Genomic DNA, 21,066 nt, shown 5'->3' with positions numbered 1-21,066 from the left:
TTACAGTTCCACATTCACCTTATTGTGTATTCTGTCCTTCTACTTAAGAAATTTCAAACCACATCTGACACTAGTTGTAATTCATCTTCAATTCACTGAAATTTGCTTGCTAAATTCATGATCCAGAATGAAAAGTATGCAAAGCAGCCAATACCATGGGCCTTTCCAACACATAGTGACATATCAAACCAGAAGACTACACAACGATTCAGCAATAGTTTCTCTCTGTAAGTTATGAATTCATAGTTAACAGAAACAATGTCATAGCAGAAAGACTGTTGCATTTTCAATGCTTTTCAGTGAATGCATATGCAATGTGGCTGACGAGGGACTACACTGTGACTCCCCAGACTAGGAAGGGACATTACATATAATCAACCAGCATACACAGAAGGGAATGGGCACTCATGGTTGCGGTGATTCAGTGTAACTGATGGTGAACTTACAATAGTGCTTTAATTAAGTCAGGACTGCAACTTTTAAGCCAGTCTCTTGGTCATCTACTCTTACTATGCACTGGTTGACATTATGGTGCACATGGATCTATGCTCCTTTGCATGAAATTAAACCAGAAGATACACTCCGGGAGTGCACCTAATATACTACAGCTACTAATGGACATCCTGTGTCGAGGACCAAACATGACAAACTAGAGCTACACCTAAATAAAAACAAAGAAGCAAAGAAGTCAAAAAATATACAGAAGAGTCAGGTTCCCAGCACCAACTATTTAGCTCTATGAATCTGCTCTTATTAGCCTGTGCTATTTACTAATACAGACTGAGGGGTCAACAAAGTCAGCAAAAGCAACTTAAACTGCAAAGATTTCTAAATTGAAAGATAATTTCTGAGCTACATAGGGAGGGTCCTGGGTCATCCCACCTGAAACAGACTTTTGTGAAAACAGAATGGCTGAAAATTATACCTGGTTTTGGTTTGGGTTGGTTTTTTTTTTTTTGTTTGCTTTGTTTTCTTTCTGTTTTGTTTTCTGTGATACAATAAGGAGAGGCTGTGCTTCAAAATTTTGCCAGTCCACAACGTCCTCAAGCTATGTCACCTTAGATCCAAATCACTGGTTGTGCCACTGACACCAGAACGAGGGCAAGGGCTAAAAGGTAAGAATGACTTCTGCGCATTGAGTGATGTGTTGGAGAGACAAGAGATATCAAATACTGGAATAGGCAAGATCAGCCCTTCGGAAATAACAGGTCCTGAACTGAAGAAATGAGAAATTTACCTGAGACTGGGTGCTGATACTAGTGAAGGAGACATGCAACTTCATTAAACATAGAGGGGGTTCTGCTTTTCTGCATAAGAGTATCTGATGTGGCTTCACTAGGGTTTCTGGTGCATACAGAATACTCAAGGGAACACCACAGTTAGTTTTTTGAACTGATAAATAAGGCCACAGAGTGACATAGTTCTACCCTGGGGATACACCATATTCCTTTCTTTTTATTTCAGTCTGTTTCACAGTACTCGCATTTTTGTACATCGCAGTAACAGAAGCCCTTACTCAGCTTTTGCTGAATCACATATTTTTATATTAAACACTGTATAGCATGCCAAAATAGAGAAATGGAATTAACTGGAGTATCCTAAAAATACTAAGAAACTGCATAAGCTTTCAACTGTTCTTTGTGGCCAAAGATAATGCAAACTTAAAGTTTTCTTACAAAGTTAATGTACAGAATCCACCGTTATAGCCAGTTAGACTGTCAGACTAGACCAAAGCATGTAAGTGCATGCTACAAATACCTTTGCAGGACTTCTTTGGCATTGATTTTACTACTTGTAATGAAACTGTTCCATAATTTCAGGGTAAGAAATAATGTTGACATAGGAAACAATTAAGGTAAGGAGCACAAGTCTCTTAGTGGTACTTTCTCAGAAAACTGGGAGAACGTAAAACTAGTCCCACTAGAGAATATGCAATTGAGATAAGATGAATTTATATTTAATGTGTTTCTAGACCAAAATATCTCCTGCTCACCTAAACATTCTGTTATCACACTGAATGGGATGCCAAAAGGAATGTAACTTCAGACTCTTGCCAGCAAAAATTCAAAATCTAGGTAAAGAGCAGCTAGGAAATAAACTAGTAGTAACACTTATATAGACCCTTCAGCTCACAATAACCTCTTATCAGTCTCAGCTCATGATAACCTCCTATTAGTCTAAAACTTGCAAACACAAGTTAAAATACTTCACTGCCCTATGAAGAGTAAACCTACTGACTTGGATGGGACTATTCACAGTAATAGCTTGGACGTCAGTGCTTCTAACTTGCAAAAATCAAGGATACACCATTCATTCACATCATTTATAATTAATATAGACTCTTAAATGATATAACACAAAACAAAAGCAACAGTAAAATCCAGGATAAAAAAAATCTCTTCTGGAGAGGAAAAAGGGATCAAATGGTAGCACTTTTCCTTGTCAACATCTACAATAATTGCTCTATTTTTCCACATTTTTCCACAGGGAAAAGCAGAACAACTTAAACCCAGACAAGCCTAACCCACCCCAGGCCTGTTCTCCCACACAGCACCAGCAACTTGCCAACCTCACTTCTCCTGAGCTTTGCAGGATCAGGTGTGTCCACAGCCACGAGCTGAACCAGACCCAGGGACTGATTCCGCAGAGTCCACAAGACGGCGAGAGCACACTCTTCCCCACAGTTACTACAACGGGGTCATTTCCCCAAAGCAGGGCCCACCATAGTGGTGCCAAAATAGCCTCACACAGAGGGGCACAGGAGAATTGCTCCTGCAGAGACCAAGATATGAACCGAGCTACAGAGGACATGTCACCACTTGGTTACTCAGAGTCACTGTTCTGCAAACACCAGTATTTAAGTGTGGAGGCAGCCCCCTACCGAAGGCATTCCTAAAACTGTGGACTTGCCACAAATTGCAAGGTCACAGCAAAATGCAGCCTGTTGATGAAGCTCAATCTGAGAGAGCTGCCTTACCTAAAGGGAAGCTTCCCTTCTGCAGTCAGTGGGATGTCACTGCACACACACAGATTCATGCACACTGAGCTAAGAGTATGCGTAAATGTTTGTAGGATCAGTATCAAATAACCATGTTCCTCTTCAAAAGCTCTCTATATAATCTGGAGGAAGATTCAGACCAATTATATATTTCATGACTAATTATTCTAATTAAACTGACTGGTAGCACATTAGTGATTCAGACAGAAAACAAAATATTCAGACTTCACATTCTCCTCCTCCACACTCCAGTGAAATCTCTAATGTATCTTATGATGTTTTATTTATCTGAACCCAAAGACAAAAATACCCTGAGCTTTTCCCCAACAAATTATATCAGCTTCTTCTAGCCTCTTATAAGAAATCCACCCAGTATGGGGAGATGCCGACACTGTTTAATGTCATCCTCACTGTTTCACAGTTCCAGTTAATAAAACATTTCCATATTGGCATACACTTCTTCACACCACCTCCAGGAAACGCTGCGGTTACCATGAGCTGCCTGTTGGCAGCTTCTCATTGTATTGCAGCTATTGAAATAGCCAGGTTCTTGCTGGTGGTTCACATCCCAGTGAATTTCCAGTGACTTGCTGACTCACTGCTACGGCTGCAGCTGCTCACACTCCCATCTGCCTATGTCTGCAAGAGGCTGACTTCTCTACTGAGAACGAGAACAAAAATCCCTGTATTTAGGACAGCTACTCCTTCTTGCTGAGAATGGTGTCCCCATATTTTTGTACTTTTGAAAATAAAGCAGAAAGAGGAAATTACTGTCTTGTATCACTATATACGAGTAAAGCATCATTCTATTCCTGTATTTGCATAGGGCATTCCAAAACCATCCAGAAAGTCTTCATTAAAGTGAAGACTTATGGTTCAAAGTCAAGTGCTCAGGGTATTCGTTTCCAGAGCGGAAACTACTTGTGCAACCAGTTTATCTTTTTGCCTGTGAATAATGGTAAGACTTAGTTACAAGATGATTCCCTCCTTGCCCATACCTCATCCCCACAGGTTTGCTGCCTCCCACAGGGCAGACCACATTCCCGAATGGAGTACTCAATATAAGTGAAGGATTGTTTCTTCCCCCACTTTTACCCTGGAGAAATCAATATACCTAATTTACTGCTGTGCTCATGTACATTTTACTGATGATAACACTTTCTTCAAATATTGAACTGATATGGTACCATTGGCTAATTTCACAGGCCTATATTTTCTTTTGAAACTTTTAAATGCCTTCCTGTTGACCTAAAGAACTTTGTCTATGCATATGCAAAAGAGAAGAAACATGTGAAATGTTTAATAAATCAAAAGAGCCTAGATTCATTTATTTGTCTGGGTGATATTCTTAAAATGGCTGGCCTTGTAAGACCAAGAGGAGATGATCATGATCTGCAGCTAAATGTGACTGGAAATTTGAAGTACTTCAAAATCGTACAAGCTCAGCACCACGCTGTTTAAATCAATTCCTCACCAAGTACTCAAATAAAACAAAATAATTTAAATTACCCTACAAGGTGCTAGCCCAGAGTTCCAACTGCTTCTAAAATAAGATCCACGTGCTCTTATAATCTAAACCAGCCTTTTAATTTTAAATTGCTCTTCACTGCATGTGCCATGAATGTTGAACTTTAAGAAGAGTGTCTAAATCAAAACACTACAGATTGCAGAATAACTGGGGTTGGGGATTTTTTGTTTTGTTTTTTTAAAAAAGCTGCAACAAGATAGCCATGGCCAAGTTAAGTGACAAGCCATGGTTAATATTTTCTCCAAGCAAAACATAATAAAGAAATAATTTGTGTATGTTCTGCTCTTTTGTCTCTGCACTCCAAATAAAAACTTTGACTCCAGGCTAAGCTACTACTTCATCTCAGCTATATCAGACTTACTCAGAGGCCTATCATTATGATTATTTATATTGTGATAGCATCTAGATAGCTAGATAAGGATCTTACTGTCCTTTGCAAATAAAACAGAAAAGGTATTTTCCTGCCACTATAAGCTTATATCTGAGTAGTTTATAAACACAGACAACAGTGTTTCAAGCAATTGGTGAAGAAAATCACCAAAGCAAAGGGACTACTCTAGGACTGAGTTTGCATATATATATTTTCAGAATAAAACTGCAAGATTGGATATAAGGTCCCTGTAGTGGTTTAAGAGATCATCTTTAGCAGTGATGGTGAAGAATATGTCCATCACAACTATACCTACTAGAATCTACCACAGGAAACATCTCTCAGACACACCATGACTGATCACTTTCCTACAGAGATTTTGCAATAGCTGCAAAACACAAGAGTATCCAGCACGAGAAGTATCCATCCTGGTATAAACCCCTGTGAAGTATGATCCCACCTGAAACATGTACCAAGATTTGGGTCCTGTAGGGTTATACCACTGAGAATGTAAATGGGTTGGAATCAGGTAGTTTCGATGCAACTAATTTAAAATAATCATTAAAAAGTCAAATGACCAAAGTTTTCCTTCCTCACAGTCACAGATGTCTTTTAGACAAATCTCAAATCCAAAAGCCTATTCTCTAGGCTTCTCTTGGGACCACCCACTATTTCTTTCCAGGCTCTATTCAGAGTTTCCATGCTCACTGTTTTTTTAGATACAATTATATTAGTGTTTCTTCCATGTTATCTTGCTTTCCTCTTTCTCCCATTTACACATACATACAATCCCCATATAACACTAACTTGAGCTCTTCCAGCCGTATCATTCAGGACTTTAAAGTAGCTCCCTGCTTGGGCAGAATGAGGTTTCTCAGAGCTGCCATGAAAGAATGCAGGTGACGAACTGTAGCCTGGGATTCTCAATTCTGGCTGAAGGCAATATAGAGCTGTAAGGAAATCAACAATCATGTTCTGAAAAAGCTCAAACAACTGCTTTTGGAACAAACTAATCCATCATAAACATCTCTTTTTAGTGCTATGTGAGACACACCAGCCTTCCTTTGTATTTCATGTAGTAACAGCAACCACTGGCACCAAACTGACTTCTGAATGACACACACAGTGTACAGCTCAGCAGTTTACCAACCAGTTCTGCATATATGTTATCAGACTACATCCTTTTCAGCTTTTTCCTCCCTACATCTGCATTGAAAGGAAAAGGCAGGCAGATGGTCAGTAAATTACGTATTCTCGCTACAAAGATCCCCAGGAGTAGCCAAATTATACAACAGTTCGCAAGAGATATCAGGATAAAAGTGTGTGCTCTTTAAATAGACTGACCTCCAACTCCAGCTGAAATCAGCAGAAAAAGCAGAACGATACAATGAAGAGGAGGAAAAAAATAATTAGCCCACATCAGCTGTGTTCCAGTTAAAGGGATAACAGCACACGGCTGCTTTGAAAGAGAATACACAGATGGAAAGAGGCATACCATGATGATGTAAACTCTATGAACTCTATCATTGGGCCAGAATTTTATTTTAAAATATTCCCAACTGATACAATTAAAATATATTCAAAAATATGGAATTCCTTGGTTTCAAAGTTTATTAAAGATGTATGTATTTCTTGGGGTTCTTAGTATTACACTTCCAAAAATAACATTGCTGATGCCCAGCTTAGCAGAGAATACATACAGCTCTTCTATGTTATAAAGAAAAGCTTCAAACTTTTGAATGGCTCCTTAAAGCGCAATAAAGATTCCTTTCATTCTTTAACTGTGTGAATTAGAAAGGTTTCCATCATAAAAGCTCAGAGACAAAAACATTATCTAGTTGAAAAAGCTAAACTGTGTTATTTTCCATTAAAACTGCAACTTGTGACCACCTTCTTTCCCACAGAAAGCAGGGGCATCTGAAGGTCAAGACATGGCCACTTTAAAACATGACAACATTAGATTGATCTTGAGAAAGAAATTCTATAGAAAAAAAATCAAAACCCAGGCATATAACCCCTGCAAGTACTTTATTTTTGGTACCAGTACTGCAATTTGATGTTGAGCAGCGAATCCACAGCCAACCAAAACCTAGGCAAAAATCTCTAAAAATTAAAAGCCAGCATTACATATAAGTTGAACTAAAAAATAACACTTTTGTGAGGAATCAGAGTTGTATGTAAAATTTTAATCTTTAAGACTCACTCTTTACCACAGGATTAGTTAGGATCCACAGCTGCCAATATTATTAGAAAATCTCAATACACCCCCAGTCAAAAATTGAAGTTACAGATATAAAAAAGGAAAATTTGGCTGTAACATTTTGGACATGACTTCATCACGGAGCTAATAAGCTGAACATGAGAGAACATCAAGTAATTCCCACCACCCTAAGGAACAAAGAAGTTATACTTCTTACAAAATACACTAATAGCTTCTTTATTAAGAGAAAGAATAAGATCAATGCAAAGATGGTTAAGGAACCACTTTGGGATGCATATAGAAGAACCAAGGTAGCAAGCAGGCAAACTTAGGGCCTTGAACAAAATTAAACACACACTGCACTGTAAACGGATTGAAACATCACATGATAATTGACAATATAAAGGCAATAACTTCAAATAGACACACAAAGTCACAGGAATTTATATTGTATATTCCAGTGCAGAACAGGAAAGACACATCCATGGCAGCTGGCGTGCCCAATATAAGCAGGAGAAGTGGAAATATGGTTTTAAAACTGCAAATGTCATGGTCAGTAAAAACAGACCCTGCAGCCACATGAAATCCAAAGGGCAGCCAGGGGAGTATGGCTACTGAAACCAGTCCAGTTCACATGGCAGCGACACAGCAGAAGCTTTTACATTTACACAAGTCACAAGGCTACAGCACACTAATCAGCCCTCCAATAGCATTAAAGTTAAATACAACAAGGTACAGTGATCATCACAATGTTTCCCTGAAGCAGCATATGGAAGTGATATAATGCACTTGGTTCTACACCAACAGCACACCTGAGCTGGCAGATGCAATAATAAGGTAATGAGTTCTTCCAAACATTTGAAAAGCAATAGCCTCAAACCTCATATTTTTCCCCACGGTTAAGTATATAATGATAAACTCGGATTACCGCAAGGTATAGTTTTCTGCTTCAAAACCACAGCATCCTGGGTTGGTGGCATGGAATAAAACCAGAGCATCTCACGAAATGATGAGGTTTAACTCATATAGTTGTAGTTAATATTTTATGATAAATTGCAAACTAAATTAAAATGAAACTGGATCAACAATACACTTCGGGTCTTTGAACACAGAAATTATTGATAGGGAGCTACAGCAAAGATTCCAGTTCCAATGACTTACATGCTCTTCTAGAGGAGACTGTTTAAACCACGAATTGGCTTATCACCAATTTTTGGTTTGCCATTTTTAAGTGTGACATTTTGAGCAAAAGCCAGGTAAATTTGTCAAGCCAGATCACCTAATCAACCTACACTCAAATACTGCAGATTTTGTACAGACTGTCCATAGTGCCCTGAAATTCTCTTAGCAAGTAAGGACCTTTGTAGAACCAAGATTGGTAAAATGATTTTGCATTGGTATCAGCAGCGGTGGTGTGGTGGTGGTAGGTGCCACTCCAAGCCCTCTCTCAGGAATAGGGGATTTTTTCAGTCCTGATGCTTTACTCTTGTAAGACAGTTTCTTGGTGGTTTACACATGCCACTGTCTGGATCTTCTTTTGGAGAACACAAAAGATAGTAAAAGAGACAAAAGAAGATATCTTTATTCTGATATTCTCCTAAGACATAATCTTAGTTTCCAAAGAAAAGTGTGAAACACCTAAAGCAAAGCTGCAGCAAAAGCGCAAGAGAAACACTTCAGTCAGTGAAGTGGTCTGCAGGCTGTGACCAAATAGGCAAAAAATCCCATTTTGGGGACAAGTAAGAACCAAAAGAGAGAGAAACCTACTTTTCATGAAGCAGACACTGCTTTTTTTAAATGAAAAAATCAAGATGAGAGGGGGTAATTTATATAGAAATACACTCTGGCTTTGAGTTCTATTGTGTACATACTCTGTGCAGCCACCAGCATCACATACAAGATGAATATAAAAAAAATATATAAGAAATATTAATGCACACCTATGCAGATAATTGATGCAATGTAGCTCTGCTTGAATTTCAGGGGGTTATATGCAAAATTGTAAAGTCTTCTAGGGGAGGAAAAAAAAAATCAATTTGTTCCATTTTTTAAAAATACAAAAATTTCAGGGCACGAATGAAAATATTTTTTAACAAATAAGGTCAGCACATCTACATGGAAATGTAATTTGGACACTTCAGTTCTCAGTTAGATTTTATGGAGTCTATATTCTCATCTGATTACAGCAGAACTAATGCAATGTATTTTTAGGCTACTAGCAAACATGAGGGAAAATATAAAACAACAGTCCCAGTGAAATTGTTTTTACTTTCCCTGGCATAAACTTAAACTCCATCAATTCATACCAACAGCACGTTATCTTGTCATTAAGCTGGTTTGGTTTAAAACCAGTGTATGGAATTGGTATTTCTAGTCAATCGATATTTGAATAGAAGACTTTTCAAAAAACATTCATGGTAATTGTCTGCTTTTCTAAATCAGTTATTCTCAGAATTTCCTAACTGCTCTTTCCCTTCAGGTAACAATTCATATTAGGCCCTGACATCTGTTCCAGTAAAAGCAGAAGAGGTTCAGGTTGCTGACAATATCCCAGTTCCATCCTGAAGTTTTAGAGTAAGATTTAGTGCACTGAATCAACCAATCAAATTATCTACTTACAAAAAAGTTCCAAAGATTCCTGTTTACTGTAGGTTTATCACAATCTGTCAGACTACTAAAGTCAAGTCAAGCTTAAAATCTGTCCCGGAGAAGTGTGAAGTTTGTTTATCTGTAATAAATAGCTCAGGAGAGGCAAACATATCACTGAGCTAATCTGAAGTGTGCATCTGCTTGCCCATGATAAAAGCAGACTTAAACTCTTCATCTAAGTTTAAAATATTACATATCTGACACACAGATAATCAAATTGCAGAGAAAGAGGGCAAAAGGATCAGAAGTGGGGTTTTTTTGAACGTTGGGCTGCTGATAGCAGTATGGCAACTCCTTCCATGCAGAACACAGAACTGTGGCATTTTTCCTTGTGGTTGATGCTGAAGAACACTCAAAGCAGGTACATTAATGCTAAAAGTACTAATAATGCATCTCCCCTACTTCACAGATTAGGGCTGCCTTTCTGCAAAGTTCTCCCTATGGCTGTCCAGCCACATGACCCACTGGTATTCTGTGCTACTTATTCAACAGGAATCAAAACTTCTTTTGTTTCCTCTCTCTTTGTCGTTTTTTGGTTTTGTTTGGTTTCCTTCATTTGCTGAATGCCACTCTTCTGGGGATCCATATCAGCAAAAACCTAGTAAAGTATTGCATGAGAAAACACGACTCAGCTTTTATTTTACAATCTGTGTTTTAATTCCTGAGTGAAAGGGAGATATGGAGAGAGAGCAAGCTCTTTAAGCTTATCTTTTATGCCTGTCAATTCTTTTATCTTGACCTGCAAAGAAATCACAGCTGAAGGTTTCTCACTACATTCTCAGTTCAGGTTACCTTGCCTCTGCCTCACAGGGACATGTGAAAACAAGCATCCCTCTCCCCCTCAGGTGCCTTTATCTGATGAGGCCATCATTCTGTTTAAAGCTGCCCTTATAGACTTATATACAGAAAAGCTCAAGTGTCCATTTTTGTGCAGACAGAGATTACTTCTACAGATTTTAGAGAAAGGCTGATTTCATTCTGCAGTAGAAGAAACTGATGATATTTGCAAGACCCTAGATCTATTCCTGATCCTATATGAAGAGTACTAATAATACATACCATACACTGGTATTCAGTCCTACAGGTATGACAGACAACTTCATATGTATTCTATAAACATATAAATTGTGACAGATTACCAAGTCAGTTACTCAGTCTTGATGAAGAAATGAGAACAATGTAAACCCTTCCTTTTCCTTATATCTTCCTTAGATAAATTTGAAAACATTTTGAGTGGTTTGTTTGGCTTTTTTAAACTCCTTATACAACTAAACTACAAGGCTTGACCTGGTTTAAAAAGTAAATAACAGAAAACTCTTGTTTTATGAGAAAATGACTGAGAATTCTGTTTAAGAGTCACAGCTTCCATGGGAAGTTATTCTGAGAAAAAGTTATGAAAAGTTAGTGAAGCATGAATTGAGAACCATCAAATATACAGCATAGCTACAGGCAGTATTTGCAAACACATCTTAGGATCATTAGAAATATTGAGAAAAGCATGATAATAACGAATACGTATTGGCAATTGGGGGAGGAGAAGTAATTCAAGTGCTCTGTTTCTGAGGCAAAAAGAGCTTGTAAGTCATACACTTTGTCAGTCAAATTATTTTGACCAAATGGGATAAATATTAAATACAAACTCCTCCCAGTTGCTTGACATTTCATGTTGGCAATCAAATTACAAAAGCAAAATTTTCAGGCAGCTTAAAATCATTCAAGACATTTGTACCAGTAACAATACAAAAATGTTTGCAAAGGCATAGAGAAATTTGACAACTGAGCACCAAATCCACTTGTCTCCTTCACAGGTACTAATGGGAAGATAAGCGCATAGTGCTGCTTGCAAAGCCACTGAAGTGCCCTAATTGAAGATGGCAGTTAGAGCACGTTATACAGAAATTGTTCATAAGAAAAAAAATTCTTCAATTATTTCCACAACTGCTGATCCACTGGACACTGAAACAGAATGTAAACAAGTACAGGTCATCCATTTTTTCATCTAAGCTAGTACAGTATTAAACTCATATTTAAGCAGGTAACTATTTCCTAACATGCAAAAACATCGTCGTGATCCCACATATCTTTGGTTCTTTCATCTTCATGGCTCTCCCATTTGGAAACTGGTCCCAACAGCAGATCTTTCCAACAGATGATGGTCCAGGCCACAGGATCAGGGAAAGATCATGTAGGTTCTACCGCCTCTGCCTACAAGTGCTCCCTCCTTACTTCCAAAGACTACACTTGTTTTTATTCATTTATGCAAGCTATGAGAAAAAACTCTTCACTTTGCCACGGCATGAAGACGGAGGACCTGAAGAGATTTAGTTGGACAGATGCAGGCAGATGCCAGCCTCCTGCTGCTGCTGTGGCAGGGGATCCCACAGCTCTGGTAGAGAGGAAGCAGCCAGCCCAAACAGGACCACTCTTACTAAGAAAACATATTTCTACAATGCAAGTTTTCTCTTTCTCTCCTTTGTGCATGCATCCCATTTCACAAACTGCACTGCAGAGGCAGAAATTGCTGTTTGAGCTAGTGGAACACTATGATAGTTCATATATATATATATATATAGACTCAATGTGACGGTATTTGACATCAGTTGAGACAATCTGTCTGATTCAAATGAGTTCAAGTTTAAAGACTAGTTGATTTAAAAACACAGAAAAAGCACTGTGGCTGTGTCTAAATGCTGAGAGAAGGAGGAGGCTCAAGAGAAAGCAGCAGTGATGTATGAGATAAAAGAAAGTTATTATAAAATGGATTCAAAATAAATAGTCACTTATTACTACCTGGGGTGTAAAAAGAAAAGTCTCATCAAAACCTAATGATGTTCATGTTTCTGAACTAGGCACAGGAGGAAAAAATTCCCAGTACCAGCTTCTAATCAAGTATTTGCTGACACAAAAGATTTACAGCCTTTAGTTTTCAGACTCTGGACTTTGCATAAGTAGTTAGAAAAGAACTGAGAGAAGAAAAGAGTTGTCTTTCTTTTTAAAAAGAAGAGTAATACAAAACATAATTCCAAGTTTTGAGTTTATGCATATGTTTGTAAAAATGTACTAGGTGCATCAGAATAGAATATTATGAAAGATGTTCTGTAGGATATGGAGAAAACTTCATAGTAGGTTCCCTTCATGTGGATAACTTTTCTTTTTCTTGAAAGAGTTAATGACAAGAGCTCTTGAACAAGCAAACCTTCGGAACAAAGGTTGCTTCCAAAATATTAAGGCTTGAAAAGTAAAATATCCCATTAGATGAATTCAGGCCAAGAATGGACAAAGATAAAATATTCCATTAGCCTGCAAACTGACCCCGCAGCTTCCAGTAGTGTCTGAAAAAGATGAGCTGTCTTTGTCATTCATGCTATGCAGACGGACTTCAGGGAAATTTACCACCAGCAGAAAGCAGAAGCTAAAAGCAAATCTTGGCAGGAACAGAGGTTCCCACATAGTCTTGAGGAAAGAAGCATTCATTAGCATCAACATGCACTTAATGAAAAAAAAAAAAAGAAGAAAGAAAAGTACGATATTGAATTATGAGGATACAATAGGTTACAAAGGCTTATACACAGGCACATTGCCACGGTGTAAATAAAATCACAGCTTTCTGTTTGACAAGTTAGAGCAAGAGGGGTCTTATTGCACCTGAAAAACTCAAGCATTATCTTCTAGGAATACTCCTTGTGAAATGAATGCAGCAGGACTTCTCCCTTTTCTTCTTAGGTCCAAAGGTCAGTAATCAACACTTGAGCTAACAGATCATCACGTGCAGGGCACAGATCTGCACACAAGACTAAGTGCTCTGAAGACTCTAGAGATCTGGGGCCAACCAACTAGACTGGCACCTCCAACTCAGGGATGGCATGGCCTTGGCCACACGGTGGCTTAATTAAAAAGAAATCTCATTGCCTTTCTTTTCTGATGAAGGTCTGGATCATTTCAATTAGGCTCAGTTCTTCCCCAAGGACTTTCATCAAACTAGATTTGCATGAATCCAAAAGTATTTACAATAAAAATAGTATTTCATTAAAGACTTTGTCCTAAGCTTTGACCAGAGAAAATGCAGGTAGCATTTCCAGTTATAAGCCCCGTTCTACATCCAGAAGAGAAACCCCCCCCAAATCTGCAAACAGATCAGGTGTTTCTTCCCAATGAGAAGAGCTAATTTCATAATAGTTATTCAGTGAAAGCACCTCCCTGCCAACAAATTGTGCATAATCCGATACAAACACCTCATTGGAACTTTGTAATGCCCTTTTCTTGTCAGAGAAAAACCTTCGTAAGATGGTATGCTTATCTCACTCTTATTAAACTTAATTTTATGCAGGATATTTTTTCACCAAGTTGAAATCTTAGAGTCAAATCAAAAAAAGAATATCTAGAATCTGCTCTGGCATTAACTATTATTAAAATAAATTCAAAAAAGCCACGAAACATCCAATAAATCAGCCCACTGTGAAGCCCTGCAGCTCTTTAAAGCAAAGAATAAATCCCAAATCACTGCCTGAAAATCTCTATGGGAATATAGCAATATCTTTTGGCACTGCATCTCTAAAACATTCTCAAATAAAGGTAGTTCAAATAACGATCTAAACTAACCCATGTTCCTTGATGGTTAGATATGCTCAATCTTCAAAATATAGGACATAATGGTTGCCTTTGTATATGGTCACAGATAAGTCAGAAGACTAAAATCCCAAATGGCATTGAGAAAATGAAGAGGGATTTTCACAGTAGCTCCTCCAATACAGGAACAAGGGACTTAAAACAAATCAGCAAGTGTCAAGCTCAAAAAATAAAAGTAGTATTACTTTATTCAACTACCACTTAAGCTGTAGAACCCTTATGTCCCAGGATATCATGACATTTTATTTCTTAAATACAAAAATTTTATAATTATTTGAAGAAATTTATGGAAGTTATTCTACCAACATATTTTAACTACAAAGACACACACTCTTGTTTAAGAATTCCATGAACTGCAAATTGCTGAGGGCTGGCAGAGCAAACTGGAAAGACACTTTTATATTTCCCTGATCTCACACTTCTTCACTCTCACCAACTAACAGATGCAAAACAGGATTAGAAAAGCCTTGAGCCAGACTGGGTACAGCTGCTGGTGATGGTAGTTCTTGTTTCTGATCATTAAACTCCCAGTTCCATCCAAATGTTTCATCTATTACTCTGTTCACCTACATGAACTGAAAAAGATGTATTTATTTGGGTTTCTTTGTATATGTCTATATGTTTGGGGGGGGTTGTTTGCTTTTGTTTTGGGTTGGTTTTTGTGTGTGTGTGTTTTGGTTTGTTTTATTTGTTTTGTCTTTTTTTGTTTCTTTGGGTTTTTTGTTGTTGTTTGCGGTTCAGGTTTCTTGTTTGTGGTGGAGTTTTTTTGTTTTGTTTGTTTGTTTGTTTTTCTCCTCTCCCTCCTTCACAGTGCTTTTGTAGCTATTTTGGAACAGTTTGGTAGAGTCATGGAACATGTCAACCCACAGACTCCCCTATCTCATGGCTTGTTGGCTTCTGCGGTGGGCTGTAACAGCCACAGATGGATAACATGAGAGAGACTTTGGGGTATCTATGGAAATAAGTAGCTAAAGTCTGCCTCAAGGTCTTCTCTTCAGATTCTTCTCCCATGCTAGGAAGGTGCAGGGGATCTGCCCCACTCTTCAATATGCAGAAGAGCAGCATGAGCAGCAGATGCTGGGAATGGAAATGGGGAGCTGAGGAGGCAGAGGAAGGAGAGGGACACTGGAATTAATTTAAAAATGAAATAAAAGAGAGCAGGACTAAGGTGAAAAACAAACAGAGATGAAGAGCAAGACACTGCCCTTCCTATAGCTCGATTCCTAGGTAGCCTGCTTAGTAGGCTCCACTGGTATTCTTCACGTTAATTAATTCCATGCATTTCCAAGCTAATTGGTCTCTATTGTCTCTTTGCAGGAAGGTCTGTGTGGATGTGTGGGGTTAGTGCTCAAAGCAAAAGAAAAAAAAGATAACTCAGTTTTGCTTTTTAAATCATGCCAAGCTGATCCTTGAAATCAAATGTCATGCTAAATGACCAGCAAATGCTTTTTATTTTAAAAACACCAAAATGACAAGCTGCGGGTTTGCCCTACACATTTTTATCAAAGCTCACCAAGTTTCCCCAAATTTGTGACTTCAGATAACATTTTAATGAAAAAAACTATTTCAGTAAACAAATCTGTCCATGCAAAAAATGTCACCCAATTCCATCAGCATGAATTTTAGCAACTACTCTGCAGTTACTTCAAGTTTAATGAAAACTTAGTCGGGGAAAAAAGCAATAACTTCAGCTGTCTGTTCAGATCCACAAGGTAGCAGATACTTTATGTCCTGCTGCACAAAGCTGTAAGAGCGCAGCTACAGGAACTCCTCTCTGATTTCCAAACATGGCTGCTGTCTTCCTAAGCTCCTCTTCTCTTCTCATAGTTATGGACACGATGTTCCATCTGGCTACATCAGGCTATATTACACCTCCTGATCTCATGTAAATCTCATATGACCAGGCACAGCTCAGCAACTGACTCGACTTTCACAATAACAAGTACTTGCCATATGCAGATAACAATCTGTGAACAGGCCTAAACTACTTTCTTAGGAGCAAGAAGTTAATGAGAAGTTCAGTGCTCACACATCTCAGCTGAAGAATGCAGTGCTATCAGCAATTAATATTCCTTACACAAGGACATTCACACTGCAGGTGAGTAAAATAATCATTGGAGCAAAGGAATATATCATGGTGTACCTTTGCCTGATTCCACTACTGCATTCAGCCATTCACTGTCTGAAGCTTAGTCCAGTAATTAAACTCCTTGAACATATTCAAATCAATACTGACAAACAGCCATCAAATGATTATTTAAACAAGCAATTTTAAAAATACAACATTTGGTCACCCTGTAAGTGTACCTGCCTAAAACTATGACCAGAAGAGCTAAAATTCAGCCCTGTCTCAGCAAATCAACTTTTAGTACAAAACAACAAAACACAAAACAAAACACCATCCCCAAACACCACCAACCAGAAAAGTAATCACATTAAAAAAAAAAACAAACTTCAACCCCATATATGCCATTTCCAATCTCCGGAAACAGCACCTACCCACTCTAAAGCAGCATGGTTATTTTCATTTTATATTTATATGGATAGGTGGCATAATTTACACAAACACATATGCACACACAGTACTGCATAACTGAAAAAAAAAAATCTCCCCGAGTTGACATGTTTTATCAAAATGTTCCCAGAAACAAATATGCACACATTTGTCACTTTCTGAGATTTTCTGCTCTGATCTGTAGAGTGAATCCATCACATTCTAGCATCTCTAATAGCATACACAATGCAATTCCATCGACTTAACCCACCAGCTCCAGTTGCATCTGGCCCAGTAGTGGCTGGGCAGCCAGTCCTCAGTACCTTCCATACATTTTAAAGATGCCTGTCTGCAAGAGCACAACCTGCGTTTCAGGTACCTTCAGCCCAGCTGCTCCCAGTTCATAAATGCTCCACACAACCAGAATATGTGATCAGCATGCATGTTTCAGTAACACTGGATTTTGCTACAGTCTGTTTGGAGACATCCATCCTACAGGGGGTTTAAGGTATCTGGAAATTCAAGACAAGTTTGTGAACTCACTAAATCCATAGATGCAACACTCTTAAGTTCCACTTCTCTTCAGGCTGTCATTTAGGGATTTCTATGTTGAATATACTCAACTTCACTGGTAACTAGTTGTTTGTTTTTCTTAAGTTATTAGTCTGTCTGCTGTCTCAGGTCTTGCTGGATCATTGACTGTCATCAGCAGAAGATTCTTCCAGCCAATTAAATCTTCAGCTATACCTGAGTGACTCTGCTCAATTTAACTCAGCAATCGGAACTTAATTAAAAATTCTGTTGAGAATACGTGGGCTAGAATAGGAAAAGGTTCAGCATGTCAGAGCTGTATTAGCTCCACAGCACTGATAGGAGCATAAACTAATAAAAACTTTTTGTTTGTACCAAAATTACTACCCTGGACTTTCATTAGACAGTAGGAACAACTGACGTAAGATGAGAATCGTATCAGTGAGCAGATCTGTTCTGCAAGAATTACTCTATTCAGACAATCACTTTCTAAATTAAAAAACACATCAAATAAAGGGAATCTCCATTACAACATGAGAGTATGTATAATTCAGAGCTACTTACCCCTCTCATAACTGGCCACAGACAAACTATGTGAAATGCACTCTAAGTTATCCAGAGAACTGAAATAGCTGAAAAGATTTCAGTCTGTTCTCTCCAAACAGGGACGTTTCACCTAGTTTGACCTTTAATTTCTGTTATTTGAATGCTTACACAGAGTGCAGCTAAATGTTCCTTTCTACATGGCTAGCTAGAATTACCCCTTTTTTCACTAACTACTATATCACCTTAAATTTCAGTTACATGAAGATACTGATTTTTTAGCACTAGAATGATCATGGGAAGTTTATTTCTATTTGTAGTGTGGTTTTCTACCAGGCACCTATCTAATGGTTCCACAGTAGCGAACTAAGAAAACAGTAAGACTACTGCCAAAAAACCTTAGGTTTGCTATGCTGGTGCTGACCCTGCACTGGAAAAATTTCAGAGGTCCATAGGTTAAAACCACACAGCTGGAATAACTAGAAGACCCCCTACGTCTGACAGACTTGGCTGAAAATGCTAAATTAAAAAACCTAGCAAATTTAGGGCTTTGCTTTTTGCATATGCTCACAGCTATTATTATTTTTATATTCTGATAGATACCACAATCTTCTTTTGAATGCTAAAACTGTTGCAAAGAGAGGGGTGAATACTGACTGAAAATAGGAACTGAATTGAACACACTCCCTACACTCAAGTGTAATCTTTAAGTAAAATAAGTACCAAGATTTCATTTAAAATATTCCATTCTAATGTTCTTTATTTACAATTTGCATGTCTCTAAGATTTCCTGTTTCCATTTATCAATCAAATGGTTTCTAAGATTAGGTAAAATAACCTGAAGTGAGATTTTAATCAAATATGCAATCTACAATACGACACAAATTGATAAGGCAAAGGCATTAGTTTAAGTTACTAACTTTAACTGTGAATCCAAATGTAATGCTCAAAATTTGCAAATCAAACTACTCTATCACCAAATTCCTTGCCAACTAGTAATAAATACTCCTCTCTTTCACAGCATTTTTCTTCTTTAGATTGGAAAGCATGATGATCACTATCATTATCTCTGCTATTATATAGCTTTTATGAAACAAGAGGGCCTAAAGGGAAAAGTTTTATGAAGCTTCATTCTTTAATCATCATTATTTTTAATCTAGACTCCAAAGAGAAGTTCAAAGTATCATTAAGAGTCTGATTCAAAGTGTGTTAGAGTTAATGGAAAATCTCCCTTCACTCTTACAAGATTATGTCACAGCTTTCAAATTGCTTCTTCTCTTTATTGTTCTCGCTATTTGAATTTTGCCACGGTTTTTCTATGTCATCCTAAAGCATCAGAAGAATCATTTTTATTTTATTAAAGACTCACCTCAAACCACTGGCCATGCGACTGCATTTTAAGGATGACACAAGGATCTGGTTTGGAGAGCGCATCCCTATCTGATATGCCTTTGCATGCAACTCGCAGCTCCACTTTAGTCAGGCATGGGCTGTTAAAAATTCCCAGGGTATTGGCTGCTGATTCATAGATGTTGCTCATCTTCTGCATTCCTTTATCTGAAAGAGAGAAACGGTCTGTTAAGAACAGTGTACACACACAGTCTACTCCTTCCTTCTATGAGGAAGCCAACACAATGTTCTGCTAGCCAATAGGACCATATCACAAGATCCAGAACAAGACGGGAAAAAATAAAATCAAATTAATACCTATGGAAGAAAGACATACATCATCCTGCATGTTTGGAAATAAATCAACTTCAGAACGAAACTTTCCACCATGCCCCAGAACTCTGGGGGTGAACTGTAACCTCAACTTTCAGCTGTGTTCCTGCTTATAGAGCCACATTTCCCCAGGCCAAAGGGGATGACAGGATGGTAATTCTGAATTTCTCCTGATAATAGCTTATTCCAGTAACAAAGATAAATTAAATTTGTTCAGCACTTCTTCAATCTGCCTTTGTTTCTCCATATTCCAATTCAACAGCATGCACTTCATCTTACACAAACTCACTGTGTAAATGCCATAGACGGCCCCTTTCATAACAACCTTGAATTCCAAAATCCATTTCACTCTCCACACTTACTACAGCAGATTACCTCTTCCCATTTCTAAGCAAGTAGTCAAGATTGATGGTCTAAGCAGAAGGGCAGGATATTTACGCTGGCAAATCTTGTTGTTATACAGTGTCTGCTCTTTTGGGTCAAAAATCACAGTTACATGAACACAGAAGGCTGAAATAGTGGAAACCTCTAGCCTTTACTTCATTATAAACACCACCAATCTTGCAACTCAAGCCTTTGCTCTCAACAGAAGCAACAAAAATCCATTTTTAACACAGAGCTTAGCAAAAAAGCACTATATGATAATTTTTTCCTCAATAAAGAATATAGGAACACTTGAATTTGCTCGCTTTTTCTGAGCTTCATAGTCTGACCCCTAAAAATCTGTCTCCTAATTTAAGGATTGGTGCTTTCACCCCCCCTTACCCTCTCCATGAGAGGTGCAAATAATTAATTTCACACTTTTAGAGGGCAGATTTATTTTACTAGATTATCAACAGGTTTTTTGTGGTCTGCTTCAAACTTCTTCACTGTCTCTTCCACAACACCGCGTTCTCAGAGATTAATGATTTTTGAGAACTGTTTTGATAAAAATTAAATTTTGTCAATTTAGAAAGGAAGTGAAGTTTTCTCTCACCAGTTCTGAGAAGTTAAAAAGAAAAACAAACCCCATGAATATCAGAATATCAAGTTTTTACATGAATTATACAGGCAAAAATAGAAAGGTATTTCTAAATTCAGAGTAAGATTTGGCAATGTACTGTGGACCTCTATTACACACAGGTAAACTTCAGGAAAGTCTGAATGATCAGGAAAAAAACATGACCAGGAAAAAACCCAAAACTAAAGAAAATATGGGATGGTAACAATATCAGGCTGTGTTATAAAACCCAAAGAGCATATTCACCTTCTACACAAGGTATTCCTACTAGTTTCTCATACATTTTTAGCTAAGACTCTGGACACTGCAAATAGACCAGCACCTCTCGAAATCTTTTACAGGGTGGAGAGCAACATCATGTGATGGATCAGTTTACATCAGCGATGGCAAGATCACAGTCCTAAC

General features: G+C 37.9%; 1 protein-coding gene across 1 annotated transcript in view; it reads right to left on the bottom strand.

The window, feature by feature from the left end:
• CPNE4 (copine 4) overlaps positions 1 to 21,066 on the bottom strand; it is a 280,894-nt gene that overhangs the window by 179,856 nt on the left and 79,972 nt on the right. Inside the window, exon 2 of the mRNA XM_082044514.1 lies at positions 19,309 to 19,496. Coding sequence (XP_081900640.1) covers positions 19,309 to 19,488 — 180 coding nt within the window. The 5' untranslated portion in view covers positions 19,489 to 19,496. The remainder of the gene's footprint in view (positions 1 to 19,308; positions 19,497 to 21,066) is intronic.

This window comes from Streptopelia decaocto, assembly GCF_964273445.1.
Source record: "Streptopelia decaocto genome assembly, chromosome: 2".
Taxonomy (NCBI): Eukaryota; Metazoa; Chordata; class Aves; order Columbiformes; family Columbidae; genus Streptopelia; species Streptopelia decaocto.
Note: the sequence above shows the minus strand (reverse complement) of the source record. Positions and strands in the feature narration are given on the sequence as shown.